The 22,729-nt window shown below is 49.9% G+C and overlaps 6 protein-coding genes across 6 annotated transcripts; 4 read left to right on the top strand and 2 right to left on the bottom strand.

Moving 5' to 3' along the window:
• Positions 1 to 564: 564 nt before the first annotated feature.
• On the top strand, positions 565 to 1,728 carry RhiXN_05584 (short chain dehydrogenase; the record flags this gene model as incomplete). Its single annotated transcript, XM_043325400.1, has 8 exons — positions 565 to 619; positions 671 to 870; positions 928 to 945; positions 1,008 to 1,185; positions 1,254 to 1,292; positions 1,341 to 1,393; positions 1,466 to 1,570; positions 1,642 to 1,728. 8 exons carry the CDS (start codon positions 565 to 567, stop codon positions 1,726 to 1,728), a joined length of 735 nt encoding a protein of 244 aa, XP_043180832.1.
• Positions 1,729 to 2,261: 533 nt separating this feature from the next.
• On the bottom strand, positions 2,262 to 4,981 carry RhiXN_05583 (cell cycle checkpoint Rad17; the record flags this gene model as incomplete). Its single annotated transcript, XM_043325399.1, has 11 exons — positions 2,262 to 2,479; positions 2,528 to 2,807; positions 2,861 to 3,013; positions 3,064 to 3,170; positions 3,224 to 3,297; positions 3,355 to 3,648; positions 3,701 to 4,112; positions 4,175 to 4,307; positions 4,367 to 4,465; positions 4,521 to 4,802; positions 4,853 to 4,981. 11 exons carry the CDS (start codon positions 4,979 to 4,981, stop codon positions 2,262 to 2,264), a joined length of 2,181 nt encoding a protein of 726 aa, XP_043180831.1.
• A 1,242-nt stretch (positions 4,982 to 6,223) lies between these two features.
• RhiXN_05582 (uncharacterized protein) lies at positions 6,224 to 6,855 on the top strand (the record flags this gene model as incomplete). The annotated part of the gene is made up of 2 exons (XM_043325398.1): positions 6,224 to 6,337; positions 6,391 to 6,855. The coding sequence occupies 2 exons, from the start codon at positions 6,224 to 6,226 to the stop codon at positions 6,853 to 6,855; spliced, it is 579 nt and encodes a 192-aa protein (XP_043180830.1).
• Positions 6,856 to 7,194: 339 nt separating this feature from the next.
• Positions 7,195 to 8,155, bottom strand: RhiXN_05581 (NAD(P)H-binding family protein; the record flags this gene model as incomplete). The annotated part of the gene is made up of 4 exons (XM_043325397.1): positions 7,195 to 7,350; positions 7,457 to 7,654; positions 7,705 to 8,061; positions 8,117 to 8,155. The coding sequence occupies 4 exons, from the start codon at positions 8,153 to 8,155 to the stop codon at positions 7,195 to 7,197; spliced, it is 750 nt and encodes a 249-aa protein (XP_043180829.1).
• Positions 8,156 to 10,180: 2,025 nt separating this feature from the next.
• RhiXN_05580 (peptidase C14) lies at positions 10,181 to 14,838 on the top strand (the record flags this gene model as incomplete). Its single annotated transcript, XM_043325396.1, has 7 exons — positions 10,181 to 10,366; positions 10,424 to 10,554; positions 10,611 to 10,749; positions 10,799 to 10,846; positions 10,895 to 12,433; positions 12,486 to 14,544; positions 14,597 to 14,838. The coding sequence occupies 7 exons, from the start codon at positions 10,181 to 10,183 to the stop codon at positions 14,836 to 14,838; spliced, it is 4,344 nt and encodes a 1,447-aa protein (XP_043180828.1).
• A 2,299-nt stretch (positions 14,839 to 17,137) lies between these two features.
• RhiXN_05579 (peptidase C14) lies at positions 17,138 to 22,385 on the top strand (the record flags this gene model as incomplete). The annotated part of the gene is made up of 8 exons (XM_043325395.1): positions 17,138 to 17,371; positions 17,413 to 17,543; positions 17,594 to 17,732; positions 17,782 to 17,829; positions 17,878 to 19,416; positions 19,469 to 21,533; positions 21,588 to 21,798; positions 21,926 to 22,385. 8 exons carry the CDS (start codon positions 17,138 to 17,140, stop codon positions 22,383 to 22,385), a joined length of 4,827 nt encoding a protein of 1,608 aa, XP_043180827.1.
• Positions 22,386 to 22,729: the final 344 nt, after the last annotated feature.

Below are 22,729 nucleotides of genomic sequence, written 5' to 3'. Positions count from 1 at the left end.
CAAATTAATACAAAGTTCCCAGAGAAATATACAATCGAATGGCCCCGAGTGCCTAGTCTTGGTTCATCGCAAGGTGCGTTCCAAATCCAGCCCATCACCCTGAGATTCACGTGATCTCATAATGACACGTGACCGGAATGCACGTAACGCCGACTGGAAGCACGGGGGGGCTCGGTGCTGTTCCACGCCCGCGCCGCATTGACCTGGAGCCGTCGGTCTGGAGCTTCTCCGGGCACTACACCTTTGATTTCACAGTTTCTGATTTCGCACATCGTGACCTTGCTATTCCAGAAAGGAGTTCTCTGCCCATACGCCATCATCACTGACGCGTCTCGAGCTGTCAATCCCCTCGCATCCCGGCATGTGCGTTGCGCGCGGCAGAATTTCTTTCACTCCGGGATACTTCGGGACAACATTGGTACCCTAAAAGTGAACCGGGTCTTCTTTCACCGATTAGTTCGGCCGGCTAGTCTTGAGGGGTATATAAGAAGCGCGCCCCGATTGCTCACCGACTTCACCACCGGCCTGCCCTCTCACCTCATCGACGAGTAACAGATCGCTCATATGGAGTTTCTGCCATCCATCGCACTCTTCGATGTCCGGAATTGGGTGGTCGTCGGTAAGTTTACCCTACTTGGTTGGGAACAATGCCTGAAATGAGCATTTCCAGTCACTGGCTCTGAAGCGGAGATTATCAACCCGCTAGCCGATATTCTTTCTCGGTCTGGAGCGCATATATACGTCTGTCAGCCGTTCTTGAGTGACAACGACGTACCTGGAGAAGAACAATGTCCAGGCCAGACGTTTGTCAACATGGATGAGGCGAACAAGGCAAGCATTGCGAATGCAGTTCGCATCATAGAAACTCGGGTACGTTGTTCATTATATAATGACCTTAAGTCACCCTAAGAAAATGCCCTTTTGTAGGAGCAACAGGTCAACCTGGTTAGATTTTTTGTTGTCTGTCTGGGGAGCGACCCAACTCACGTTTTTGGCTGTATGTCTAGCTCATCAACGTCAACTCGAAAGACTCAGCCTCTCAGGGAAAACGTGCGTCATGGGACAGCTTTTTCAGTAGACCGGGGTCCAGTTACACCGATCCGCCGTCGCAGCAAACCCATGAAGTCGAAGATTGGGATCGAGTGTTCGGAACCAATATTTCATCCTCATACTTCATCGCCTCTGGTAAGCATTTCACTATAACCAAACCCCTTCGAAGTTCCATTAGACTCACAAAGGTTTGAAACTCCCAGCATTTGGTAGTTTGCTGCGCAATGGAGCTGAACTTTACGGTACGGGCTGTGTGATCAATGTTTCCCGTCCTGGGAAACCATTAGTAGTTGGAGGCTACGGGCTACCGACCCTATACGGCTCTCGAATCGGCCAGCCTAGCGTAAGTGTCTCATTTCTTCCTAGTAATACTATAAACTGAGGAAAACAAACTAACCGACTTGATTTGGGATAGGCATCTGACACCGCCTTGCAACAATTGAATAATCTTCTTGCGACCGAATTGAATTCGCCGACCGAACATCGGATTAGGGTGAATGCAATTGTTCTCCGCCAGCCGGTAAGTCGTAGCTCCGGCGGTGCTGTTCCCTAGTTAGGAATACACGAGATGCTAACGACATGGGTGTGTAGGCTGTTACGAGCTGCGCTGTCGCGCAAAGCGTGGTATCATGCGCAACCAATGCATTCATACATGGCGCAACCGTTTCGTTGGGATAAATCTTCGATCACCGCGCCTGATGAGCGGGATCAAAAAATATTTATTTAAGCTATTGGATCTCCTTGGTGCTATTATGCACCAATCTCTATTGGGTATATTCTATTTGGGCATTTTCTTTTTGCCACCCTATGCTCGATATTTGTACCGCTTTCCAACACTGTACACCTGGTTCTATTTATCCTTATATGAGCACTCCTATATGCACCTTCCATGTTATTATGTTCATCCATATGCATGTGATGTACATTTAAACCACGCTAACCATAGATCTTATACACCTTTATTCCCACGTGGTGAAATATAATTTGCAATCCATATGTCGCATGAACCAGGAACATAGTCTGATCACTCTGGACTCGCCGTTAGTATTTGTAGCTTTACAAACTATCGTAAACTATCTTGTACGGTTTCCGAAGATAGTAGGACTTCATGAAATGGTATACATTAACCAAATACATCATACATGGGGAGAAAAATGGGGTAAAATGACCCAAGATCATACATATAAACTATAATTTACCCTGGCCCTGCCTTAAAAGTCGTCAATATCATCGTCACTCAAATAACCCTTTTCTTCCTTTTCCTCCTTGACTCTTCCAACCCCCGCCGCACGTTTCTCCATCGCCTCGATGTCAGCTTCTGCGACATCTACGCCTGCCGTAACGCTTTCTTCTTCGTCTAGAGTATCGGCCTGCTGAGAGGTGGAAATATCCCATTTAAGCTGGCTAAATAATACTGATGATGTGACGACTGTAATTAATCAGTCCCAACTCGTGAACAAAGTGTAATTCAACACACCTTTTGGGCCGAATTTTCCTAATAGACCTCCAGCATCGAGTACCACGCTCTTCCTATCCCAATACCCACACCCCAGGCCATTGGTACCCCCATGTTCGATTAACCACCGCTTTGCATCTTCAACAGCACCTTCTGCTTCTCTTTCTTTGGCGCGGGCGGCGAACCACGCGGGTTTCCGTGTGACTTGCGATCTGCGGGGGACGGGGGAGGGAAGAGCAAGCAGAGCACTGCGCGCAATGTGCTGGAATGTATGCTGGGACAATGCGGAAGAAATGACCAGCTGAAAGTAAGATTTAGCGACCGATTCGAGAATTGTGAAAGAATACGACTCACATTCTCATCTAAAATACCCATCCCACCATCGGCCTCGCTCAGGGCATCTGCCAGGCCGTAGCATTCATCAATATCATCGCAAAACTGGGTATAGTTTTGTTGTATATAAAGAGAAAATAGGGATGAGTCTACAGGCGAATCGGCGTGAAGGGCCTATCGTTCACCCGTTAGTATTAACTATGACTCAGCGAGATTGCGCGCACCGAGACGTCCACCTTGGAAAGTCTCCTTTCGAATTCCGAGAGGTGCTTTGGCAGCGGTTTTGGCAATGGGATCGGAGCTTTATCAGGCTCGTCTGGGTCTCCATATCCTAAACACGACTCGTTACTATAATACCGGCAGGGATCATAGCATCATACAAACTTTTATTGTAAAAAACCTTTCCCAGCAAATGAAAAAGAGCGAGGGCTTGCTCTCTTCTAGTGATAGCGGAGAACCTACATGGAATGTTAGTTCTGCTTCGACTGGACGGGTGAACAGAAGCACTGTCTCACATAACCTTCAAGGCAGCATCCCGCTCACCCTTCGCTCCACCTTTGCCCTTGACACTACTCTTCTTGCGCCCGACCTCCTGAGAAATCCCTTTACTTGTGGCCGTGAATGCGAATTGTACCCCTGTTATGGCACTTCGTATATCGCCATTGGCTGCCTCGATGAGAGCATCAATCGTCTCCTTTGGCAAGCCATGGGATTTCGATTTGCTATTGGAAGAGCTTGGTAGGGAGAGATGAGAAGAAATGACAGATATGAGGGCTTTGCGCATAAAGGTTGCTGCTACAGGGTTGAACCTAATCAGAATATCGTAAGTAGTGTGGTGAACAAGAGGCGAACAGCACACACTTGATCTGAGTGACGTAATGGGACCCCAGTAAAGCCGGCGGTAGGACAGATCGGATGTCTAAAACATCATCCCTGTGGGAATTTGAGTACGGCGACGTATCGTCTGCTCGTAGGCCAGCATCCGAAATGATCAGAACCAGAGGGGGGTACACGAGGCTTGAGACTGCGGTAGATGGAGGAACCGCTTCCGCGAATCTGGTGAGAGCAGCGTGAAATGCGCCGCGAACGCGCGGGTGAGAGATCGACGGGAAATCTTCAAGTAGTAGTATTTTATGTTTACTTTCTAGCCTTCTTTCTTTGCCCTTGGACTCTGGGTCAGGGGTTGAATCGCGAATGGCTTTCAATGATAGGGACCCATAGACACCAGCACGTTCTAAAAATGAGGCTAATTTTGTCGTAGCCGATTCGTAGTCTATAAGATAGTCCAGTTCAGACTTGATTTTGGTTGTGATAAAATACTGCCCTGAAACGCACCATAATCACCAGCGACCGAGAATTCATCCGAGTTTGCTTGCCATTCCACTACCTCTGCCTCTAATTCTCTAGCTAAAATTTGTAGAGTAGCCGTCTTCCCAGATCCCGAAGGACCTGTCAATGCGAGAATTCGCTAAGCGTATGTCATAAGCAATGAAATCGACCAATAGGTTAGGTATCAATCAAACACACCCTGTACTTCCTCAATTTGCCAGCCGGGCCTCCCGTAAGTGCCTCGCCCAACCATCTCCGCACATCTTCCACCTTCCGAGGATGGACAGCGAGAGTTTCCTGCAATAAATCTTCAATACGCCGGGTCTCGGGATGAAGGCCGAATATATTTTACCTGTGTTTCTGGAGCATGAATGTCTACCCACAATGACTCTGCGTCACCCGTCGTATCCCGAGATTCCCCGCTATGACTTGCATCGCTCTCATGAGTCCCGGGTATTTTAGGAGGATTTGCGAGTGGCGATGGTGACATCCTCCGAGGCTTTTTAGCCGGAGGGCCAGGAATGGGTGGAGTTGACATTGGCGGCGGTGCTTGGTCATCTTCGGTCAAGTCAATGACCTGGACTTGTGATGATAGCCCTGCTCCCTGGCTCAAATTAAACCTCGGCACACTAAGCTTTCACAATATGTGAGCAAAACTAAACGATATTACAAAAATAAGCTCACCTGTCGAGCGGCGTTACCACTTGGCGGTTGAGTTCCAAACCCAAATAGAGAGTCGGACGATAGAGTACTCCTCTTCAGTGAACGTTTACGCGGGACTCTTGTGGGTGAAACGGCAGCTTTGCGTGCCATGGCGGGATGGTCGAGCGTCGTGATCGTAGCGTCACCCCGAGAGTGGTGGCGCGATAGTCACGTGAAAGACAGCCGAGGTACACAGCCACTAATCTCACGTGGATTTACTCCCTGGACAATTTGGTCAATCGACGATAGAGCATGCGGCCGTCCCATCACATTTCAGAAGAAACCAACAGTGATATCACTCATTAATTTAACTGGAGACCTCTCATAACTACTCAAAACAAGAATTGGAAAATCGAATCGTGAACCAACAATGAAATTAGGACCAACCTGGGAAGCAATAATACTCCACCCCTATTCCTGGAGATATGACATAACTATGATAATACTCGAAGCTTATATCATAGACAATTATAGTACGCTCAAATCCACATGGTTTCCTGTTTTAAACAAGGTTCAAGAGCGGAAAATGTAGCACGATGTTTTTTACTCGGCGGGAGTCGGGAGCTGTTAATTCGGGTTTATTAGCCGGAAGTTAGATAGATTGATTACAACTGCTTCTTATTGAATCATTAGCACAGCGACATTGTTTGATAACTCGGCTGCGGTCGGGCCAACCGCTCGGACTTGGAGGCGGGACCTCGCATACCCAAGGCGTCCAATCGGCTTCCGGGGTAGGTGAACGCACTGCTGTCGCACCTCGGACCGTGCGAAACCCATCTTGAATCGAGGCTTTTCGAAGTCCTGGAAGAATGTGACCCTAAAGTTAGATGTAACGCCAAGCAATGAGATAGGAGCTGGAACTATTTTAGCGAGCAAAGGCCGCTAATATCGCCGTTCAGTCTACTCTATTGACTATTATTCCCGTGCTGAGAAATCATTAAACGAGTTCATATACATCTAAAAATATCTTATAAATCGTTTGCCATTTAGAAATGTACGCGTCATGATTATGCGATGGTGTGACGGGACCTATCCCGGTCTGTATCAGCCGAAATAGTGCCTGGTGAATACGGCCAAAAAATTCAAATTCCTATCATTTTTGGCTGTGATCTATTATTATCCTCGCTCCTCACTTATTATAGAGAATCCTGCCTGTGATTTCTTGGCGAGATGTCTCAAAATAAACTTAGGTGCTGAAACGGGTACACGCCAAGAGGCGACAAGAAAAGCCGTATGGTATTAAGTACCGCAGCTCCTAGACGGTCGGTCATCATCATCTCTTCATCGGGACTTTCGCCTGAAACGCATATAAGCCACAAACGTCTCCCCCTACCAATCAAGTTATCCCTCACAATGGCCCACGCATATGTCTCGCCACCACGGTCGCCAACTTCCCCAAGCCCACCATCTGCGCCCAGCTCATCCAGCTCTACCTCTACCGAAGCCCTCGCAACTGCACTCTCCCAGGTAAGCGAAGCACTAAAAGTTGACTGAGAACGGCAGGCTCATACTTTCTTCAGCCACCACCACCTACTCTACGTGAAATTCTCAGCGCATATGCCGCTCAAGGTCGGGGAGATCGAGACATGCTCATAGCCCTACTCAAAGCCAAAGCCGCCGAAGACCAGAGAATCACAAACGTTGCCAAACTCCAACAACAGGTCCTACAGGTCCAGTTGGCCGCACTTGGCGCGCAAATACAACAGAACCTCCCAAAGACTGAAGTTAATTCAGCCCAGCCTAAAGCTGTCCAGGACAAGAGCGCCGGCTCAACCCGAGATGGCCGCAGGAGTCCCGTTTCCCCTACTCCACCAAAACGATACCGATCCAGCACACCTGTTCATGTCCGAGCCCATCCCTATGCTCATGCACGAACGTCATCGCGAGAGAATGACAAGTCTTTCTGGGCGGTGACTGGACGAGGGATAGATGCTAATGTTAGCGATGAGAGGAGTACCAGCGACGAGAGCGGAGCAGGTCACTAATTCTGCGATATCCATGTTCTAGTTGGGGGTTCGATTTTTGAGGCTGGTAATTTATTCCTATACGCATTTCTCCGGGCTATGCTGTCGTATGTTTGTATTATTACGCTTGGGCAGGATGTAGTACTAGTAGTATAGTATGCGCAATCGTCACTATGAAACCAAGTAGTATTAATATTGAACACCTTGCCGTAACGTTTATCTTGGCCGAGCACGACTGCCGGGCGCTAACAATGCGCTCGGCTGTAGGAATGGCTAAAGTCCGAAGGTAAAAGGTGCGTATAAATCGTAGATTAATTGTGATTGTATCAATTTTCCTACTTAAAACAATACATCAAGGTCCTAAGCTTGACCTAGCCAGTCAGAGACACCTTTCTTAATGAAGGCATCGATTGCAGGGCCAATAGACTCCTTTCCTCCCCCCATATCAATCGCCAAGCCAGATGCTTTAGGTGGAACAGTAGCCAGCTGAAGTAACGCTTTTGCAACGTCTTCTCTCTAAGAAATAAAACGATTATGTTAGCCAATTCCGACCCGAGGGTGGGAACGTAGGTGATAATTAATTATGTGCAAGTAGTTCAGATTGGGAATCTGCAATACCTACCGATATGGTTTCTGTAAGATTCGCTCGCCCAATGTCAGCAGTGTCGGTACCAGGGTTATCATTCAAGGTTCCGGGACGAAGTATAATCCATTCGAATGAGTTTCGTTTCACGAGCACTTTCTCAGCTTCGTATTTCCACTTGTACCATGCCGGTATGGCCTTGCGAGAAGCAGTTATTGCTTTCTTATCTGCCTCGGTCTAAAACACATTATCAATAAACGGGAAAAGCTTAAGCTTTCCGAGCTTACATAGTGCTCCGGGAAACGATCCTCGTTACCCACGTCGAGACCGGATACGAGGACTAGACGAGGTTTCTTGCCGTTCACACCGTCGATCGCATCGAATATCTTGAGGGCACCATTATAGTCCACAGCTTTGGTACGTTCTTCACCGCCCTTTCCCCCTGCACCTGCACTAAAGTATACGACGTCTGTCTTGAGGTTAGTGAAGAGTGTTGTAAAATCGGAGGCCTGTGCATCCTCTAACGATAAGACTTGAGGGGTTGCTCCAGTATGTGAAATGTCTTGACCGTGCGATACGTCTCGAATGACCGATGTGATCTTGTGGCCACGACTAGCAGCAAGCCTCGCGAGATGCAAAGCAACCTATCAATTACATGCTCAGGTTCTGTACGTTTAACGATGAACTGATATTAATAACCTTTCCGTGACCGCCAATGATAGCAAGGTTGAGAGCCATAGTAAATTCTATCGCAGATGAAGGTAGGATGAAGGCCGAGAGAACATTGAGCTTCACTATATATTCCAACAATATGTGGAGGTGATGCCAGGATCGGAACAAGTGCTACTCATGATGGAGGGAGATGATCAAGCTTGCTGGGCGAATTGCGTCATTTAACCATAGAACCACTCAGTCGGCTTCCATTTCATCTAAATCACATCATTGCCGGCGGCTCTAGTGGTCAGCTGATGGTGGATCTCTCTGGAGCTGAAAAATGGTTAGTGAGCTACGACTTTCTAGTTTGCTATGATGGCTGCAAGCGCATAATCTCGGTTACAGCTCCTCAGTATTGTAATTTAATTCCGGGTTTGGTTTGTACTTACAAATAGATGGTGTGGCAGTTCAATCCTGTCGTGCTGGTTAGCATTCAGCACAAGGATCTCATGTTTTAATAAGTTGGATGGGTGTTGGTTTGGCCCACTTTAATTTTGGCTGGGAAATAGTCCACCGCACCTGTTCGGCTTGCTCAATTATACACTGCAAAGCGCATTATTTGTATTGCATATACATTATGGCGAATAGCAGTCTGACCGGCTTTCTCCAACCTTGGCTCCACCAAAATCAAGCTTGGAATATATTATGTTTTCTGTGCTTTCAATATTCTTTCTCTGACACATCTGGTTACTGTTGGTGTTTTAAGTACTGATATGATTGCATTTTGTATGTATTCATTGAGTTGTGCCGGTGTTGCCGCATACATCGTAGTGTCTATGGGTAAAAAGTGGATACAGCTTAATTCTACCTAGGGAGATTTAAGTACCCGGAACACATCTCCGGACATCTCTGGGGAGTGGTACTTGACCCCCGGAGAACTCTGGTGTTAGGTACCCCAATTGGAGAAGTTGGACAATTTCGTGATGTGAGAAGTTGATCAACATCAATCTGGTAGGTAAATGGCTACATTGCGGTCTTCCCTTCATTATTCACAAAGGGAGACCTAGAACTTGAGCAAAAGGCACTCGACCGGTGTGTCTGTGAGGCACGCGCAGCGCAGCCACACATGTGGCACTGCCACCGGCCTACGTCTCACTCATTTCATCTCACTCGCTCTCGCTCGACTCCTTTCATTAGACACATAGACACAAACATGGCCTCTGGTAGGTATATAAATCCTCTCTCGATGTAGATAGTTCTTCATTCTTGTTTCTGAATACGGGACTCTAGGACGAGCCAAATGACTTGCCATATACGCGGCACTGCCTCCAGCCTCGCCTTCGACGTCAGGTCCTCGCGACCTCACAATATCCCAGATCACAGGTTTGCATACTAAAATCTGACTAATCTCGATTATGTCCGAGCTGTTACAAACCAGGGTTAGGCAAGTACCAGAACATGAGTGCCGGTTTGGTAAGAGAAGAAATACAATCATACTGGCGTATAATTGATTTATATACCTTCAACGTCTTTTACTAATATATCTTCACTTTGTACAAATGTTCTCTAAAATTCTGCAAAAACCAAAGGTGTGATAAAACAAGGGGAAGGATCATGGTGTCATGGCATACAACGATCCCTCATGAAACCATGACACTGGGGTCATTTGGGCTCATGACGCCATGATCTTTCCCCCCTATTCCATTACACCTGATCATTGCTAATAAAACTTTTAGTTTTTGCTGAGAACTCTCGGAGTGAAGCAGATCGCCGTCTCACAATTGCTGCGACGTCAGGTCGACCTCGGAGTATGCCCAACTTGTATGCAACTCAAGACGCCAACTTTTCGACATTTATATTCCAGCACATGGATGGGTTATAGTGTTATACACATCAGATTCATTTTCACCTTGCTTTCATGCCGGACCCGGACACCGGCGTTCAACTGGCACCCCCACATCACGTGACTGATGCTAGGGGCATATGACTTGGCTCTTAGCGCTCAAACACATGGGCGATACACGACCGCAACACGGCATAATGCCATTCTTAATGAGCCTAAGCGACTCGATTAAACACTCAAAAGAAAGGCTTATAAGAAGCCTGCGCATGAAATCTAACGACAATAGTCGCCCCTCTTCTGCAATAGGTTTCCACCCTGGTGTTACAGAAAAACCCTCGGGCGCTTGGGCCGCAATTAGGGCCCTTCTTACGACCCTCGAGTCGAGTACTGATGCGTTCGGCCCACTCAAGTCAGCGATCAGCGGTCTCAAGGGACTTATGGACATATACGAGGTATGAACCCTTCTCTTATCGGAAACCTGTATCAAGATGCCATCAGCGCTTGAACAGGACGCATGCAAGGAGCGCGAGGGGTATAACGAATTAGGTATCAGACTAAAGGAAATATTGCAAGATCTGGCAGATCATATCGAGCAACCAACAGGACTTGTAATGACGAAGAGTGTAAAACGGATTCGAGAGTAAGTATATCGGAGTTTAAGTCTGAGTGTGATAGTATCGCTTACACAAGCTGTAGCGAAATCGTGGAAGAAGCCAAGAGAGTGGCCAACAAACAGGCAAATAAGACAGGGAGACGGTTGATAGATGCCATGGAAGAATCTGACGGAATAATGGAATGCTACCGCCGTATTGACGGTCACCTACGAAGAATCACGGTAAGTCTTGATAGGACGATCATACATCATCCTGACCAATTCCCAATAGCTCAACGCGAGCATGGGTGCCCTGGAGGCCATCAAGGAGCATACATTAGTGCGTGAAATTATCGAGTCAAAAACCCTGTTCTGACGTCTAGTCAAGGAGTCACGGATGAACAGAATGTCGCCCCACACGTCCGCAACGTACAACTCCGCCGAATCATTGGATGTCCAGAGGGGAAGCTGTACTTCAGGAACCCGAGAAGCACAACTCAAAGAACTGATGGAATGGGCAAATATGCCAGACACCGGAAAGACATGCTGGATGAACGGAATGGCCGGCACAGGCAAGACGACCATTGCATACACTGTGTGCAGCAAGCTCGACAAATCCAACCGACTGGGCGCCAGTTTTTTTTGCTCGAGGGCAATCGCAGAATGTCGTCAAGTCAAGCATATAATCCCATCCATCGCATACCAGCTTGCTAAATTCTCGCGCCCCTTCCGACGTGCACTAGCCGATGTCCTTGAAGAAGATTGTGATACCCATACTCAAGCACTAAACGTGCAGTACCAGAAGCTTATTATCGACCCGTTAAAAGCCGTGGAGAAGTCCCTTCCGGAAGATTTTATTGTAGTTGTTGACGCCCTGGACGAATGCGAGAGTTTGACAGCCGTTGAGCAAATACTGGAACTACTCCTGTCGACTACTCACACGCTCCCCATCCGATTCCTCATATCCAGTCGCCCAGAGCGAGAGATAACAGAAAGAATGACAGGGCGATCGAACGGGCAGGACGAGGCCCGACTTGTATTGCATAACCTAGACTCGAACATGGTGAAGACTGACATCGGAACATACATGCGCAAGGAGCTGAAAGGGATTGCGTTGGAAGACTCGGAGTTGACTAGCATTATCGAACGCTGCGGGGTGTTGTTCATTTATGCGGCTACCATCTGCCGCTACATCAAAAGCGCGAATAAAATGAAAACGCTCAAAAAGGCTGTGAGGGTGATCATTGACTCGGGATCTGTTCCAATGGAGAAAGGAGACGAACTTATGATTGACGAGCTTTATAAGACTATTCTCGACAACGCCTTCAAGGGGAGTGAACTGAACGAGGCGAATAGGCGAACAATGAGAGACGTGCTCGAAATGGCTGTGTGTGCGACAGAGCCAATGTCGCTAGACGCTATGGCGAGCCTGCTGCAATTGGACAGTGCTGAGCAAGTGGAAGCGCTCCTAGGTCCCCTTCGATCGGTGCTGAACGTCACGAAAAAGGCTAAACTTGTAACCGCTTTGCATGCATCGTTTCCCGACTTCATACTTTCGCAAGGCCGCTCTGGTAACTATTACTGCAACCCAAACACCCGCCACGCGACAATCGCGGAAGCCTGCTTACGACTCATTGACGGTGCCGAGCCGAAGTTCAACATATGTGCATTACCCTCTTCCTTCTTGCTTGACAGCCAGGTTAAAGACCTCAATCGGCGAATCGCCCAGTCGATCTCACCCGGCCTCGTATATGCATGTCGCTACTGGACCACCCACCTCAGTCTCAGCGAACACACAAATAGCCTTATCGGGCTTATCGACGGCTTCTTCCATTCTAGGCTGCTGCTATGGATGGAAGTCATGAACCTCACCAAGAACGTGCGTTATGCGACATCCATCATACAAAGCGCCGAGAAGTGGTGTACCGTAGGTTGCAAGCTTCGTCTTGATTTGACACTCTGATCCAGCTTCGTTACAGGAGCGAAACATACCCGAACACATCACAAAGCTAGTCCACGACGCATCCCAGTTTGTATCGATCTACGCCAACCATCCCGTGTCCCAAAGCACGCCACACATCTACGCTTCCATGCTTCCGTTCTGGCCCCGATCTCGGCCACTCTCGGCAGCATACATGCCAAGAGTATCTGGACTCGTGCAGCCGACAGGAGCGGCGATCGATCGACGCCGACTGGCACTCATAGCCACCTGGAAGGTCTCGACCCAAAGCGTGAAGTCGATGAGTCTGTCAAGAGACGGAAGACGACTTGTGGCACCTACTGCAGACAGCATCGAGGTGTACGATACGACGACGGGCGAGAGTGTGGTCAGCCTCGCCGAAGAGCGCACAAAGGGTGTCGACTGCGTTGCGATGTCTCCCGACGGATCCAAGGTGGCCTTTTCTAGCCATGGTGGTACCTCATATGTGTGGGACATCGCCAACGGAGGTGCAGTCACACAGCTGCTTCCTGATGGCGTGTCCGGTGGTCGGTCGCTTGCATTCTCGCCTGACTGGTCTCGCGTCGCCTGTCGCCTGGCGAACGGAGGGGTGTGCATCTGCGCATTGGGACAAGACGTCAGCGCTCATGGTCCGCTCACGGGTCATACCGCATACGTCGACTCAGTCGTGTTCTCTTCCGACGGCTTGCATCTTGCATCTGGATCACGGGACAAGACTGTGCGAGTGTGGGATGTACAGACAGGCCGACCGGTTGGCATGCCCTTCGAGGGTCACAGTGCGGTCTGGTCAGTATGCTCCTGTCCCACTGACTCGCGTATTGCCTCGGGCTCAGAAGATAAAACGATCCGAGTGTGGGATCCGCAAACTGGCCAGACGGTGCTAGGACCACTCACAGGACATTCTAGGTATGTATCCTGCGTCGCGTTTTCGCACAACGGCGCTTTCATTGCCTCTGGATCATTCGACAAGACAATCCGAGTGTATGACACGCGTACCGGCAAGACAGTACTTGGACCACTCAAGGGACACACCAACTACATCAACTCGGTCATCTTCTCTCCCGACAGCACTCGCCTGTTCTCTTGCTCATACGACGGCACGGTACGCGTATGGAACGTGCAGGACATCGACACCTCCAATTCTCTTCCGGCTGCCTCACCTCTTTCCTCGTCTATCATCTGCATCCGATACTCTCGCAGCGGCACACGGGTTGTCTCTGGCTCAGAAGATGGGTCGATACACGTGTGGGATGTGGCGACCGGTCAGCTGATGCTCGGACCACTCCATGGCCACGAGGGCGAGGTTACATCTGTGGACTACTCAGCCGATGATCGGTACATTGCGTCTGGTTCATATGACAGCACACTGCGAATCTGGGATGGACTGACGGGACAAGACATCCACGGACCGATGAAGGGGCATAGTAATTGGGTGAGCTGTGTGCGATTCTCACCCGACAGCACGGTCGTTCTCTCAGGGTCTGATGACCGCACTGTCCGAATATGGGATGTGAGCACCGGCCAACAAATGACGCGACTGTTCCAAGGAGATCGCTCTATCCTGTCGGTTGGGATCTCTCCTGACGGTCACCGGGTTGTCTGTGGCTCGATTGATGGCAAGATAGTTGTACTAGACCGACATAGCGGCACCACGCTCGTTGGCCCAATCGATACTCATCAGGACTGGGTTCATTCGGTGGAGTTCTCTCCAGATGGCAAGCGCCTCGTCTCAGGGTCGAATGACAAATCAGTGGTTATATGGGATGCAGAGACAGGGAAGCAGCTTGTTGTTTGCGGCGAAAGCGGTGGTGCCCACAGTCATTCGATCTACTCTGTGTCGTTCTCACCCAACGGTCTGTATGTCGCATCTGGGTCTTTGGACCATACTGTGCGTTTGTGGGACTCGGAGAACGGCAAGCTTATACACGGTCCTCTGAAGGGACATACCAGTGGCGTGCAGTGCATCCAGTTCTCACCCGATGGCTCGCACCTCGTCTCGTGCTCGTGGGACCGCACCATTCGACTCTGGGACGTTTCGTTCTTGGCAACGCATCCACAAGGCGACAACATGATACTGGGTACGTCATTCTAGTCTTGCCTACTTATCTTTTCGCTAACGTATTTTGCCAGGCCAAAACATCAACGTCCCTTTTGCTCTTGACAATGACACCACTTCTGACCTCTGGTTGCCGGATGCCGATGGTTGGATCGTGGACTCACACGGTCACCGGCTCGTATGGGTCCCATCCGACCTACGCATGTATTTGGCACTCCCCCCAAACTCCTCAGTAATCAATGGTCAAGGAGACTTCCGGCTAGATACGGACGGATGGAAGATAGGTGACCAGTGGGCTGAATGCTATCTACCGTAGTTTTATATAATGCCGCCGTGTCAAATACTGCAAAATACAACCAGATGATATATTTTCTCCTCCGAAAATCAATGCCCCTGGGTAACATGGTCATGTCATAACTGTCCATCCCAAGTACCGCTACCAAGCCTGGCTGCTACTAAGAAACTCATTTGCAGGCCTATATAACAAACTGGTCCGAGGATACGACAAGCACGTTCCAAGCTGTGATACATTAGTGCAAGTCGGAGACGACTATGGGTGTTTGTGCCGCACGGCGCGTGGGACAGGCAATCACATCAATCGCAATAACTCATGCTCGTCTTGCAAGTCACACTGAGGTCAGTATACTTGCAACCCTCACATATCCATAAGATATTTGCGGCTGCACTTACACCCAACTACTCAGGCTTTCTATTTTGGTGCTTGTCCATCCAGTTGCAATAGGCAAGAAAGTGACGGATTAGATTTCAATTGAGCCACATACAGATATATCTTTTTGTATCCAGGACAAGCATCCTTGGAAATGTCATCCTGAGCTACCTTGGGTTCACCGTGCTTGCCGCCAAAGCCCCGTCACTCGTGTATGCAGGTTGAGCGCCGGAGAACCATCCTAGTGTACTTTGGCGGCATTATTGCTTGCCTTTGTCCACTTCTACCAATATCAAGGTTCAACGTTTGTTCATGACCTGAAATGCTAGACATGTATTAGTTGACGTCAATCCAATGCAGTAAGCGGTCAAGGACCCACATTTGCGCAACAAGTGCGAGTATAGGGCGGATTGAGAACTGCGAATTGTACTTTGGATTGCATTTGCAGCAACGTCCACTAACATGACTCAAGTGCCACTGTAAGTCAACCTACGCGTGTTTCCAGAGGATAGATCCCCGGGGTCTGATCAATTGTCAGAAGAACTCGCAGAAGTAAGATTACAAACCTTGCCTTGTATATTCTTCCAGATGCGGAAGTACTAGAGCACTCACCGACATGCAGACTAAGATTGGAGTGCTGTTTGAATACTGATTGGCGGAGCTGCTGGTGGATGTCCAAGCTGTCGACTCAAGATTAGACGGACAAATGCACAGAGTATATGATTGCAACCAAGTCCAGTCTTTGTAACTCGTCTATCTCATTGTAGCTCCACAATTAAGTACAAGTAGGACTTGAGTACAAGCATCAATTCAGCTGGATGGGAGGAAGTGGCGCTCAAATGACAATGATCGGCAAGAAGAGGTTGAGCCCAATGATGTCATGAGGGGCCTAGACCTACTCTGTTTGTCATTGGATCCGTGGAACGAGTGTGCCGGAAATCCTCATGTCGTCAGTATCCACCGTCACCTCGACAATGCATGTATCTGTTCAGAAGGGTGTAGCAGGATACTTGATATCCTCCCTTGCCCATCTTTAGGGACATTATACTTGGCTGGTCTAAACGAACGATGAGACTTGAGACATTGACGCAATGCTGCTTGGGAAGGACGGAACTGTGGGATGCGTCAATGGTGAATGCTGACTGCGCAAGGGAGCTTAAACTGAGACTGATACACAGCTACAAAATACGGATAGCCATGCGCAAAACGTATGGGGCTGAATCATTGGGCTTGGATTGCGCTAGTCGACATGACACTAATTAGTTTGCACACCAGGAAGCAGGAACGCTGGGACTACGATATTGGGTTATAAAGTTGATCAAAATGGATCTGGTACGTAGATTGCTACAGTCTACCTTTCATTATTTACACAGGTATATCTGGGGCTCAAGTAGGTAGCGCGTGACTTGTATATCCTAGATCACCGGCAAACCACAGGTTTACATATCAAAACTTGGGTAATCATGATTACGACCAAGCTGTTACAAAACAGGGTTAGTCAAGTACCAGAACATGAGTGCCGGTTTGGTAAGACAAGGAGTGCAATGATATGAGCTTGTAACTGATTTATATGCCCACAGCGTCTCGAAACCTTATATCTTTAGTTTGTACCAATGTTCTCTACGACTCTCGCAGTCAAGCACATCGCGTATCACAATTGCTGCGACGTCAGGTCGACCTCAGAGTATGCCTGACTTGTATGCAGCTCAAGACGCCGACTTCTCTGCATTTTTGTTCTCGTACATGGACGGGTTCATAGTATTGTACATATCAGACTGTCCAATAGTATGTCATTCTCACCTCGCTTTCATGCCGGAGCCGGACACCGGCGTTCAGCTAGCACCCCGCACCACGTGATTTCTACTAGGGTATAGATCTGTGCCGGATATGCTCATCGCTTTACGCCGGCACCCACGTATCATATACTAACATATACCACCAACCCAAGATGCCACTGCTGTCTCTGAGCGAGTCGCTAGCTCGCATAAAGCATAAAGTGAAACAACAGCTGAGCATAGGCATCACGAATAAGACACCACGCACCGGCTCTGTTAGCCGGGTGTGGCCTAGCGTGACCGCCTTGCTCAGCCAGCTCGAGTCAAGTGCCGAGCCGTTTGGCCCGCTCAAGTCCGCGATTGGCGTACTGGGCAGACTAGCTGAAGCTTGCCAGGCATGGACTTCTGTCTGCCCCATCCATAGTGCTGCAAACTGACTATCCGGCAGGATCTATCCAAGGAGCGAAGTGAATATAGCGAACTGCGGAAGAAGATTGACAAGGTTCTGAAGGACCTATCGACGCATATGAGAAGCCCGGCGGAAGGCATGATGACGGACAGTGTCAAGCTCATTTGCTCGTATGTCCGTCTCGGATGGCACCAGTGGCCAGCGCTAACGAACCCGAAAGAGAGATCGAAGCAGAAGTAAGCACCCTAGACGCGAAACAGGGACTGGGTACGGGAAGGCGACTGGTGGATGCTATGGATGGGCTAGATGAGGTGATGGAGTGCTGTCAGCGTGTCCACGATCATCTCGAACGTCTCACAGTGCGTCCTGCGTTGATGCTCTTGGCGATCTCTGACCGACTGTCCGCAGCTGAATCTGAACCTGAACATACTCCAAGGCATATCCGAACAGATGCTAGTGCGTATTCCAACAGCATCTCAGTATTGTAGCTTACGGCCCGCATAGGAACTCAAGCTGGACAAGATGACGCCCTCCATGTCAGCTGTCTACAACTCGGCCGAGGCCGCCGACATCAAGCGAGGAGCATGCACAGAAGGAACCAGAGAGGCGCAGATCAAGCTGCTGCTGGAGTGGGCCGACGAGCCAAGCTCCGGTAGGACGTGCTGGATGAACGGGATGGCTGGCACCGGAAAGACCACGATCGCATACACCGTGTGCACCGAGCTGAAGAGTAAAAACCAACTAGGCGCAAGCTTCTTCTGCTCACGGACGATCCCAGAGTGTCGTCGAGTCAAACACATCATTCCGTCGATTGCGTACCAGCTCGCCCGTTTCTCACTTCCTTTCCGATGCGCGCTCTCTAAAGCCCTCAGTGCCGACATCGATGCACATGCTCTAGCGCTGAATGTGCAGTACAAGAAGCTGATCGAAGACCCGCTTGCGGCGGTCAAAGACTGCCTGCCGGCTGACCTGATCGTAGTGATCGACGCGCTGGACGAATGCGACAACGAAGATAGCGTCGGCCAGATACTCGAGCTGCTGATGCCCGCCGCGCACACACTTCCGATCCGATTTCTGATATCGAGTCGGCCGGAGAAAGAGATCACGCGCAAGATGGCTGGTCGGCTGGACGGACATGACGATGCGCGGCTTGTGCTGCACAACCTGGACTCGGCCGTCGTTAGGCAGGATATCGAGACGTATATGCGCAAGGAGCTGCACGACATCCCATTGACCGATGCTCAGTGGCGTAGTATCGTCGACCGCTGCGGAATGCTGTTCATCTATGCAGCGACCACCTGTAGGTATATCAAACAAGAGCACGAAATGCACAATCTAGCCACAGCTGTGAGCGTGATCATGAACTCGGCCAGCGTACCAATGGAACAAGGAGACGAAAGTGTGATTGATGAGCTATACAAGACGATTCTGGATACGGCGTTCAACAGGTCAAGGGCAAGCCAGGGCAACAAAAGAAGGATGAGGATGGTACTGGAAACAGCTGTATGCGCGATAGAGCCGATGACGAAAATGGCGATGGCGAAGATACTGAATCTGGATGGTGATACGCAAGTGGATCGACTACTGCTTCCGTTTCGATCGGTACTGAACGTGGCGCAAAAGACCGGACTTGTGACCACGTTGCATGCATCATTTCCGGACTTTATGCTCTCCCAAGACCGATCGGGTCAGTACCACTGCCAGCCAAGATCCCGCCACGCGACAATCGCGGAAGCCTGCCTACGACTCATCGACGGTGCCGAGCCGAAGTTCAACATATGCGCACTGCCTTCTTCCTTCTTGCTTGACAACCAGGTCAAAGACCTCGCTCACCGGATCACCCAATCGATCTCACCCGGCCTCGTATATGCATGTCGCTACTGGACCACCCACCTCAGTCTCTGCGAACACACGAGTAGCCTGACTGGGCTTGTCGACTGCTTCTTTCAATCCAGGCTGCTGCTATGGATGGAAGTCATGAACCTCACTAAAAACATACGCTATGCGACATCCGTCATACAGAGCGCCGAGAAGTGGTGTACCGTAGGTTGCAAGCTTTGTCTTGATTCGACACTCTGACCTAGCTTCACTACAGGAGCGAGACGTACCCGAACATGTCACAAAGCTAGCCCACGACGCATCCCAGTTCGTATCGGTCTATGCCAACCATCCCGTGTCCCAAAGCACTCCGCACATCTACGCTTCCATGCTTCCGTTCTGGCCCCGATCTCGGCCACTCTCGGTAGCATACATTCCGAGAACATCCGGACTTGTGCAGCCGACAGGAACAGCGATCGATCGACGCCGACTAGCACTCATCGCCACCTGGAAGGTCTCGACCCAAATCGTGTGGTCGATGGGTCTGTCAAGAGACGGAAGACGACTTGTGGCACCTACCGCAAACAGCATCGAGGTGTACGATACGACGACGGGCGAGAGTGTGGTCAGCCTTGCCGAAGAGCGCACAAAGATTGTCGACTACGTTGCGATATCTCCCGACGGCTACAAGGTGGCCTTTTCTAGCTATCATGGTACGCCATATGTGTGGGACACCGCCAACGGAGGCGCGGTCACACAGCTGCTTCCTGATGGCGTGTCCGGTGGCTATTCGCTTGCATTCTCGCCTGACGGGTCTCGCGTCGCCTGTGGCCTGGAGAACGGAAAGGTGTACATCTGCACATTGGGACAAGAGGTCAGCGCTCATGGTCCACTCACGGGTCATAGAACATACGTCAACTCAGTCGTGTTCTTTTCCGACGGCTTGCATCTTGCATCTGGATCATCTGACAACACCGTGCGAGTGTGGAATGTACAGACAGGCCAGCCGGTTGGCACGCCCTTCGAGGGTCATACTGGTCAGGTCTGGTCAGTATGCTCCTGTCCCACTGACTCGCGCATTGCCTCGGGCTCGCTTGATAAAACGATCCGAGTGTGGGATCCGCAAACTGGCCAGACGGTGCTAGGACCACTCACAGGACATTCTAACGCTGTATACTGCGTCGCGTTTTCGCACAACGGCGCTTTCATTGCCTCTGGATCAGACGACAACACAATCCGAGTGTATGACACGCGTACCGGCCACACAGTGCTTGGACCGCTCGAGGGACACACCAGCTACATCAACTCGGCCATCTTCTCTCCCGACAGCACTCGCCTGTTCTCTTGCTCAGCAGACGGCACGGTACGCGTATGGAACGTGCAAGACATCGATACCTCCAATCCTCTTCCGACTGCCTCATCTCTTTCCTCCCATATCCACTCCATCCGATACTCTCGCAGCGGCACACGGCTTGTCTCTGGCTCAGCAGATGGGTCGATACACGTGTGGGATGTGGCGACCGGTCAGCTGGTGCTCGGACCACTCCATGGCCATGAGCGCGATGTTGTATCTGTGGACTACTCAGCCGATGATCGGTACATTGCGTCTGGTTCAGAAGACAGCACACTGCGAATCTGGGATGGACTGACGGGACAAGACATCCACGGACCGATGGAGGGGCATAGCAATGGAGTGACCTGTGTGCGATTCTCACCCGACAGCACGGTCGTCGTCTCAGGGTCTAATGACGGCACTGTCCGAGTATGGGATGTGAGCACTGGCCAACAAGTGACCCAACTGTTCCAAGGAGATCGCCGGATCCTGTCGGTTGGGACCTCTCCTGATGGCCATCGGGTTGTCTGTGGCTTGGATGATAGCAAGATAGTCGTGCTAGACCGACATAGTGGCACTACGCTCGTTGGCCCGATCACTGCTTACAAGGACTGGGTTCGTTCGGTGGAGTTCTCCCAAGATGGCAAGCGCCTCGTCTCAGGGTCGGATGACAAATCAGTGAGAATATGGGATGCAGAGACAGGGAAGCAGCTTGTTGTTTGCGGCGAGACCGGTGGCGCGCATAGTAGTCTTGTCCTCTCTGTGTCGTTCTCACCCAACGGTCTGTATGTTGCATCTGGGTCTTCTGACCATACTGTGCGCGTGTGGGACTCGGAGAACGGCAAGCTTATACACGGTCCTCTGAAGGCACATACCGGTCGCGTGTCATCCATCCAGTTCTCACCCGATGGCTCACACCTCGTTTCGTGCTCGTGGGACCGCACCATTCGATTCTGGGACGTATCGCTTCTGGGAACATATTCACAAGAGGACGCAGCCACAGGTACAAGTGCGTGTCGAAATTTCCTGTCTTGCTATCTCATGTGCTGACGCGTCCTGTTAGACAATGCTGTAGCAGGTACTCCCACTGCCTCTCACGTAACCCATCTATCCTCTCTGGACGACGATGGCTGGGTGGTGGACTCGCACGGTCAACGGCTATTATGGGTCCCATCAGATCTCTACGGCTATCTGGCACTTCCCTCGACCTCCTCGATCATCGCTGACCAAGGGGCTTTCGTTTTAAACACGGACGGATGGAAAATAGGAGATAGGTGGATGGAGTGTTACCGGCCGTAGTGTCATGTATCTGTTCCAGACAATGCAACACATTATTACACATCGGCTACTACAATGGCGTGGATCGACTCCAGTTTCGTTTAGTTGTTGAGAAAAGTAAAGGAAGAAAGAGGCATTAACGTGGCTGGTGGCTATCGTCACCGACGACTTTTATAGAAAATGCCACACCGAAATGAAACCTATGCTCGACTTCAATAATAGTAGTAAATGGGTTGCATATTCATTAGCAGTTGGTGTAAGCTGTATCTCGTTATTTGGCTCATTCAGAGCATCGATTATCGCAGAGGGAAATGGACGTCCACTGAGCTTATGCATTCCTGCACTCATACGAGCTGGCCAAGTTATTAATCTCGAACGCCGCGAGATTGTCAATTATTACCGTAACCTCGGCTCACATGCATATAAAACTATGGAAAGTATGAACCAGAAGACACCATCCATCTTCCTGGATGAGACCCTTGTCAGTCAGGCTGATCACGAACAGGTCGGCCTCATCGATTCCGTATGCGCCTTGATCACCCGTACGCCTATAAAACGCATGATAGAGAGTGTTCGGGTTTGATGACAATATGTTGCTCATTTCATGTGACGATTACAGCACTATACTCTCCTCTGTTACTTTCCACCACAATACCAAGAAACCCATGCGCGAGAGGAACATCTGGGCAGTGGGACAATGGGATATTACCAAGGTGGATCGACAGTGCGAGATTTGTGATTGAAACTTATCCACGATAGACATTAGTGAGGCTGCTCACATCTGTACCTCGCACACTTGCCTGCAAGGCCTTGGCACTATGTAACTTTAATTACTGGAGATGATATTGACAGTATAAACCACCTCTGAATATGAAGCAACAGGCTCGACAAAGCTGATAAAAACCGTCGTGTCTGACAATAGTACTT

Source organism: Rhizoctonia solani, chromosome 6, assembly GCF_016906535.1.
Source record: "Rhizoctonia solani chromosome 6, complete sequence".
In the NCBI taxonomy this organism is placed as follows: domain Eukaryota; kingdom Fungi; phylum Basidiomycota; class Agaricomycetes; order Cantharellales; family Ceratobasidiaceae; genus Rhizoctonia; species Rhizoctonia solani.
Note: the sequence above shows the minus strand (reverse complement) of the source record. Positions and strands in the feature narration are given on the sequence as shown.